This window comes from Microtus ochrogaster, chromosome 7 (genome assembly GCF_000317375.1).
Source record: "Microtus ochrogaster isolate Prairie Vole_2 chromosome 7, MicOch1.0, whole genome shotgun sequence".
Lineage (NCBI taxonomy): Eukaryota > Metazoa > Chordata > Mammalia > Rodentia > Cricetidae > Microtus > Microtus ochrogaster.
The window spans coordinates 70,885,124-70,893,559 of NC_022014.1; the positions used below are offsets into that span (position 1 = coordinate 70,885,124).

An 8,436-nucleotide genomic window follows, 5' to 3' on the forward strand; every position below is an offset into this window, starting at 1 on the left:
TGGCTAACAGGTGGCTGTGTACCTTCCAGACCACTCCCCCCACAGCTATGGCTAACAGGTGGCTATGCACCTTCCAGACCGATCCCCCCACAGCTGTACCTAACAGGTGGCTGTGAACCTTCCAAGCTGCCGTAGCTAGTAATGCAGGTACTGGCCGCCCAGAAGCATCTCTTAATTAAGCCACTGCGGTCTGCGGAGGTGTCCCTTCACGCGTCATTCTCCCTGGCCTTTGTCTTCTGACCCCACATCATGTCCTTCACTTACAAAGAACGTCCTTGTTCACGCACAAGGACCAAGACGTCAGCCTATCACTTACAAGGCTTTGAAATTAGCTGGTGGATTTGCATGCTCAGTAGTAAACTGCCACAGGTCCCGACCTCCCCAGTACCAAGGACGTCAGCTCTGTGAGGGCAAGAGCTTGCCTGTCTTCTTTACATGATGCACGTGTCAAATGAAAAGCAGTTATCCAGCAAATTAATAATGCAGAACAGCTCCCTTCTAGGGGGGTCTGACCCTCCAGCTCCCCTGTTCTAGCCTGTCCCCAGTGCTCTGAAACACATGCACGCGCTTGTGCGCGCACACACACAAACACAAACACACAAGCACGCATGCACACATATCAGCTCATTTGCTTACCATTAATTTCCTGGATCTCTAGGTCAGGTGAAGCCATGTAATACTTATCACATAGGAGCTTGGCCATGTCGTAGGCATCTGGGAGGAGAGGGAACCACTCAGGTTATGGGTGGCTGGCCCATAATGCATCACCAACATGAAACCCATGGAGACATGCCCCTACCCACTGGGAATGGGTCACCCTCTGTCCAGGTTATATGGGAAGGGTCCCTGGAGCTCCTTTATGGGCCAGGCCTATGGTGTGGGAGGTGGAAGGGCTCACCTTTCACCACATCAGACACGTTGCAATTGGGGTCAATGCTGCCAATGTGTTTGGGGTGAGCCGGGTTGGTACTTCCATCAAAGATGAGGGCTGTGGAGACAGAAAGGACACTGCTGGTTAGTTCACAGGGCCTAGCCCTCCAATTTCCCAAATGTTGTACCCCTCACTTCATTTATAAGCCTCTGTACACTCCATGCTAACCATGACCCTCAAGTCAGGTCTTTCCCCAGCTCAGGCCTCCTACGGCCTCTATACCCCTAAGCAGTCCTTCTATAGGCTTCTCCCACATCACACCTTATTAAATGTATAGTTTGGTTTTTTTTAAAGATTTATTTATTTATTTACTTATTTATTATGTATACAGTGGTCTGCCTGCATGTACATCTGCAGGCCAGAAGAGGGCACCAGATCTCATTACAGATGGCTGTGAGCCACCATGTGGTTGCTGGGAATTGAACTCAGGACCAGGACCTCTGGAAGAACAGCCAGTGCTCTTAACCGCTGAGCCATCTCTCCAGTCCCTCCCCCCCCTTTTTTTGAGATTGGGTTTCTTTGTGTAGCCCTGGCTGTTTCGGAACTTACTATATAGACCAGGCTGGCCTCAAACTCAAGACATCCACCAGCCTCTGCCTCCCAAGTGCTAGATTAAAGACGTGCACCACCACTGCCTGGCTTATTTTTATTTATTTATTTATTTACTTTTTTTTTTTTGAGGCAAAGTCTCACTATGTAGCTAAGCTTGGCCTCAAGCATACGATCCTCCTGCCCCAGCCTCCCAGGTGCTAAGATTAAAGGCATATGCTACCACACCTGACTTAAGCCAGTAACTCGTGGGGAGCCCTGCTTTCCTGTTAGGGGTGGTGGCCCTTCCCGGCATGCCCTGCCAGGACCCCTTGCCCTCTCCGAGGCAGCCAGAGCTCACTGTGCTGGTTGATGAGCATGCGGATGGAGATGCGGCTGAGGTAGAAGCGGTCCAGAAAGTACTGGATGTTCTGGTTGGAGACCGGGTCATCGCCGTAGGTGTCCTTGTACTCCAGCACTCCCTGTGCCATGGTAGGTACTACATCATTGTGCCGGTTCCGGATGGTGACCAGGGCTTCGGTGAACCTTCAGAGAGGGCAGTCTCAGGCTTGGGCCCCACGGGGGCACAGTGCTCAGCTGCCTTCAGCCCACCCTTATTCTCCCAGCTGCCCATCCATCTTCCTGCCTGCAGCTGAAGGTCTGTTCCTGAGGTCAGGGTTCCCCACGTTCTCTTGGCATACTGATAACTGGAGTCTGCATCGCTCTCAGACAACCAGGATTTCCCACAAGTAGCCTGTCTCCCACTTTCTTAGGGTACCCCTGAAGGCAGGGGCCTCCTCCTGCACCTAGCTGGCATGCCATCCCTGGGGCCCTGACCAAGATGTCCTTGCCTGAACCCGCCTTCTTGTCCCTGAAGAGGGTGCTCACTCACTGGCTAAGGGTCCGTTGATCCTCTGGGTCCTTGTCCAGGAATTCCATGATGTCTAACAGACTCTGGACGTACCTGTGGGAAGGGAGAAGAGGCCTGAGCTCAGCTGAGACTACAGAATGCTCCCTCCTACCCCCTCAGATGCCATGGTAGCCAGCACAGAGCTGAAGCAGACAATCAGCTCCCCATTTCATGGGCTCTGGGTCTCCCTGGCAACCTAGTAAGTTGTACAAGGAGACCTCGAATCTGCTGGTTCCCTTACAGCACATTTCTCCGCTTCAGAATCCTATAACAGCGATCGTAGGAGGGACCAGAAATCACCCCCTGCTAGAGGCTGCATAGGACAGGGGACTGAGGCCCAACTGTACCAAAGGCCACAGTAACAGAGGGCTCAGACATCCACCTGCCTTGCTGAGCGCCTTTACAGACAAAGATCCTGGCACCTCCCACGAGGAGATAATGGGTGCAACTGACAGGCTGGCTGGCACAGGGCCGCTCCCACAGTGATCTGGAAACTCTCTAGGGAGCCTCAGTTGAGAAGGGTGAGTAGGTGTGGCTAGTTCTGTCCTGAGGCAGGACCAAGGGGCTTACTCTGCCCTGCAGGAGCAGGGTGGGTGTGGGTGGGCCCTACTGTCTGCTCCACCTACTGGCTTGGCAGAGGGGCAGGGTCTCCTCTCCACTTAGGAAAGGTTAGTAGACAAGGCAGAGTCAGGGCACTGAGCTTCTACATATGAGGTGGGTCTGTGGCAGTAGATGGTGCCAATTTGGTACCACTGACCCCTTGTGCCACTGAGCTCTGACTTTAGCTTCCCCTACAGATATGCCCAGCCTGTGTCTTGTTCTGGAAAGGCGGGAGTACCAGTTTCCCTCTGTTCCTTATGGCAAAACCATTCTGGACTGAGGATAGGAGGGGCTCCCTGGAACCCTGTCGGGGATTGCTCCTGAGGCCCAGCAGTGTGTCCAGAAGAGAGGCCAGGTTAGGACCTAGTCCAAAGCACTCGGAGCTCTGAGAAGAGAGGCAGGAAGGAGCCCTGGAGCAGCATCACAGCTAGATAGGAGTACAGCAAAGCCTCACGGGTATCCAGAACTCCTGCCACCTACAGAGCTGCCATTGCTGACTCTCACCTCAACCTCTACTCAGGTTCTCTTCTGTGTAGATCCCGGAGCTAACATCAAAGAAGTGCTGGTTCTGCTGGGTTCTAGTGTGGCCCCAGGGAAGCTGTGGAACTTCTCTGGCTGTCTCTGCACCAGAACGGTGGAAATTCTTATCCCCACCACACAGGGAGCACTCAGAATGCTGGTAGCTCCAAACCTGTCACTAGCTGAGTACAACCACTCAGCTTCACTACTGCCTGTGCTTTAGGCTATGAGCCATGCCACACTTTAGGCTAGCCTGCACTGGGAGCAGGGACAGGCTTGGTCTGGGGCCCCAGACCTCCTCCCTGTCCTTCCCAGCCAGAACCTAGCACGAGGCCTGTGGAAGTTGCTCTTCTTGCTTACTGGCAAGAATAGGAAGGATGAAGAGACCACCTTCCTGTCAGATTACATTCACCCTACCCAGGGCAGATATCGCCATCAGGAGGACCTCAGTCTCCTTAGAGAGGCATGACGGCTGACTCACTGAGCTACTGCTGTGGCCTACACTGCTGCCCTCCTGGGCTTGTAGGCCCACTAGGGCCTCTGGTCACTAATGAGGAGGCTCTGAGGGAGGGGGTACTTGGGAGAGAAGCTACAAGCATGAACGTGTGGAAGAGGGGAGGGGAAAGAAGAGAAGGGAACAGTTAGAAGGTGGGGTCACATGACCCCTGCTCAAGGTCCAGGGTGCATGGGGACAGAAGAGTCAGAGGCAGGAGGCTCTGGGCACACCCCGAGGTAGAAACAGGGTCCCAGTTTCCAAGCCCAGGCAGGACTGTGCAGTGAACTTCAGGGAAGAAGTGGAAACGGTTACATGGCCACCGACATGGAACATAGGGTACCTGGACACACCGACAAAGGCAGTGCTGTTGGGGCTGCTTGGGTTCACTGTGGAGACTCACATGTCTGCCTGCCCTTCAAAGGGCCATTTTCATGGGGAGTTATGCCTAGATGCAGTCCTGCAACCCAGGGGAGAAGACAGGGGGATTTTGTTCAGGGCTCTTGATCTAGCCCTGAGGTACCACGGGTTTGGCTTTCCACATTACCCGGAGTAGAACTTGTATCCTTCAGAGAGACCCTGGGATGAGCTACTGGGGCAAGCTAAAGGCTAAGTGTGCATCCAGGTCTGGAGAGGAAGGCCTAGGGACTAACCCATGCCCTCCTTGGTAGGATCTAGTGTTCCCAACCCCTCAAGATAACACAGAGGCACCCCCATCCATCCCCTAGACAATAACCTCCCGGGAGTGGAATGCAGGCCTGAGGGGAGAGGCAGGCAGTGGAGGGAGGAGGGCGTGCAGCCACCTGCAAGTAGTGCGTGGGAGTGGAGGGATGGCTGAGCCAAGGGAGTAGGCGTGCAAATGTGGGTGTGGACCGGCATCAAAAGCTGCTGGGAACAAGAGCGTGAAGCAAGCCACGGCCACATGAGTAGCATGGCTATTTGCATGAAGGGAGAGAGTAGAAATGGCTCACCTCTGAAGTCACTCTGTGAATGGGCAGTGGGCTTAGGTTTGGACATGGCTGTTCCCAAAGACCACTGGGACAGCACCAGCCCAAGGGAAAGATGGGGTTAACAGCAGGAGGCTCAGGGTGGGGTAGGACTTAGCTTTAAGAAATGCCTTGGGGGTCACTACCTGTGGGACTGCTCATCAGCTACCTGGTGTGGGCCAGGAGAGACAGGCTGGCTTCCTGCGGGCTCCAGCTCCTGTGGGTGGGCCTTTGGCCTCCTATTCTGCCCAGGACAAAGGCTGTAGAGTGGGATTGGGGCTCTTCAGAGGCAAGGCCTGGGGTCTACACACCTCGTGGATAAACCAACCAGGAAGGTGGATGAGAGTGATGGCCATCCACACATACATACATACCCTTCCACTGAATCATCCCCCTCCACACACTCCTTCCAACCCCACAAAACTCAGTGACGGGGGGGACTCACTGGCTGTGCTTCCTAGAGGAACCTTCCTACCCATCCAAGCCTCTTCAGGAAGTCTTCCTCCTGAGAGGAACCAATGGATACCCCTCTGGACCCTGGTAGCACCAGAAGACGAATCATTGATGAAGGTGAGCCCCCTTTCCCACAGATGTGTGTGGGAATGTGGAAATCACTACCCTGCGGCACAACCCCACACAAAGCCTTTTTCCTGTCCCTTCCCAAATGCAGCCTCTGGGACCTGTGGTCTGGGTTTGAAGCCCAGATCTACCACTACTCCCTAACTGACCTTAGCCATGGCTCCCCACTTCCTGCACCTCCATCTCTTATCTGGAGATAGTGAGGAGAGATTTCCATGCTAGGGCAGGTCATGAAGACTACAGGACCACCTGAGCCGGCACACAGGATGGCCCCTGATGCTCCAACGACCTTGGATGTGTTGTCATCTGGCGGACCCCTTTTCCTCACTGTGTATTGCCTCTGAGACATCTGACATAATTATATCACCTTTCACCTACCAGTGTGACCTCCCAGAAGCATGGGACCATGGCTGGCACTGTCTAAATTCTAGATGTGTGTGCTGGCTAGTTCTATGTCAACTTGACACCAACTAGGGTCACTGGAGAGGAGGAAGCACTGGCTGAGAAAATGCCTTCATAACACCGGACTATAGAGAAGTCTGTAGGGCAATTCTAAATTAGTGGTTGATAGAGGAGGGTGAGGCCACCCTGGGCTGGTGGTCCTGGGTGCTATAAGGAAGCAGGCTGAGTAAGCGACGGGGTGCAAGTTGGTACTGCCTTTCTTTAATGATGGACTATGATATGGAAGTGTCCATCAAATAAATCCTTTCCTTCCCAAGTTGCTTTTGGTCACTGTGTTTCATCGCAGCAACGGTAAGCCTAACGAAGACGACGCATTTCACACTCTCAGTAAATATGGGACCCTGAGAAACAGCCTGGGACGCCACTATAAAGGCCAGGAAGCTGAGCCCAAGCAAGGCCACATTGCTGTGCATCCATCAAGACTCTAAGTCACAAGTGTCAGACATGCTGTTGCCAGGCCTAGGGGGTAGCCCCACCTTCCAGTAACTGCCAAGATGTGGCCCCACTACTCCAAGTCTGAGCAGCTAGAGAACTGGTCGGGTTTATGTTGAACTGGGAATCATCATTTCAAGCACCAGCCGAGGCCTCTAGTGATCTATTAACTATGACTATGTATTAACTATGACTATGTATTAACTCTGCTGCCTGCCGCTCCCTCCTGTGTCCCCTGTGGGAGGTTCTGCTCTATACTCAGCAGCCTCAAGCTAGTGGCCCTCTTTCTAGGCTCCCTGTGAAGAAGGGCCTGGCCACTCCCACCAGCCCACTATCCCAGTCACCTAGGGTTTACCCAATACTGTCACATAGAAAAACACCCCAGCTCCGGGAATAATTCAGACCTCCCATTTACGCTTCTCCTGCTGTAGCTGAGGCCCACCGGCTCTGCAAACCCCCTCTGCAGCTCTTTAGTGTATCAAGATGACCAACCACCCCCTTGGCAAGCTCCTGGAGGCTGAATTCTCCACTGGGGGAATGTTTTCTCTGACTCTGCCCCTCCCTGCTATGTCCTGGCAGTCCTTCCAAGCTTTGAGGGAAGAATGAGTCAGGCTAAGCCCTAAGATGTCTCAGGGCTCTCGGGAAGGGGAGTCACAGGCGGTCCAGCAACCCCCTGTCCTCCTCCTGTTTTCCGCATGGCACCCTGCCTGACTGCCTTAGGACAGCGCCTTGGGAGGGCTCTGAGAAGTCCTGTCATGAAGTCAGGGACCAGCTGGTGAGCCAGCCAAGCCAGTCAGCCGGACAGACTGGAGGAGGGCAGGGAGAACAGATGGTACCTTCTGTTCCCTCCCCACAGCTCTGCCACCCTGTGGTAAGACATGCAGACTGGCTCAGAGGTCCTGGACATCCTGGTGCAGTGCTCAGTGATGGGTGACCTGGTTGGGTCACCTGAAAATCAAACAGCCCTTCACCCACCCCTTACCTTCTCAGTTACATTCACAGCCTTGCCTTTCTTTCCAGCTGTGGAGTATCCAAGTACTTCTGTGCATCCATTTCAATTTTCCCATTTGTATTGTTTCGAAACATGTTGCCCAGGCTGGTCTTGAACTCCTGAATGCATTATCCCCCTGCTTCAATCTCCTAACCACTAGGAAAACAGGTACCGCCTCCACCCTGCTCCATGACGTCAGTCAGCAGGCACTGCGCACCTAAAGCACACCTGACCTTGTGTGTACAACCCTGTCCCTTACTGGAGCCCACCTCTTTAGAATAAACCAGGGAGCTACACATCCCTGCACAGACACAGTGCTGGAAGGGCACCAAAGAATCGCAGGACATCCTAGCAGGGACTATAGGAAAGAGGGTAAGGGTGGATGTGTTCTGTCTATGCTTCTGTGTTTCACGAGTGTCAAAATGGACATGCTATACTTCTGTAGTGGGAGATGTCACAATCAATGTCACTTCATAAACAAACAAAAACCAAAAACCTCTAACCTTCCCTGCTCGTGATGACTCCACTTGTTTGCACTGCACTTTGTTTGCCCTGTCTTGGCAGAATTTCATCTCCCAGGAACACTGAGGGCTCCTCGTGGGAAACTTGCTGCGTCTTTGTGTTTGTGTGTGTGTGACATTGAGACCTGAACTTAGGGCCCCATCTATAGCAGGCAGCTGCTTTACCACTGACCTATAGTCCCAGTCCTTTGTTCTTGTTGTTGTTTGGCTTTTCAAGACTGGGTTTCTCTATGTAACCCTGGCCATCCTGGAACCAGCTGTGTAGACTAGGCTGGTTTTGAACTCAGAGAGATCTGCCTGCTTCTGCTTCCTGAGTGCTGGGATTAAAGGTGTGAGCCACCACTGTCCCACCTGGCCCAAACCAGCCCTTAGTTGATTTTGAGACAGGGTCTTACTAAGTTCCTCAGGTTGGCCTTAAAATCCTGACTGTCCGGACGATGGTGGTGCAAGCCTTTAATCCCAGCACTCGGGAGGCAGAGGCAGG

The 8,436-nt window shown here is 53.3% G+C and overlaps 1 protein-coding gene across 4 annotated transcripts in view; it reads right to left on the minus strand.

Annotated features, from left to right (window-relative positions):
• The window catches only part of Pdk2 (pyruvate dehydrogenase kinase 2), a 14,731-nt gene that overhangs the window by 3,222 nt on the left and 3,073 nt on the right, over positions 1-8,436 (minus strand). For all 4 annotated transcript variants that reach the window (XM_005350605.2, XM_026780686.1, XM_013347568.2 and 1 more), the window contains exons 3-6: positions 2,352-2,423; positions 1,821-2,005; positions 899-988; positions 637-714 (exon numbers count right to left, since the gene is read on the minus strand). In XM_005350605.2, the coding sequence (XP_005350662.1) occupies positions 637-714; positions 899-988; positions 1,821-2,005; positions 2,352-2,423 (425 nt within the window). The remainder of the gene's footprint in view (positions 1-636; positions 715-898; positions 989-1,820; positions 2,006-2,351; positions 2,424-8,436) is intronic.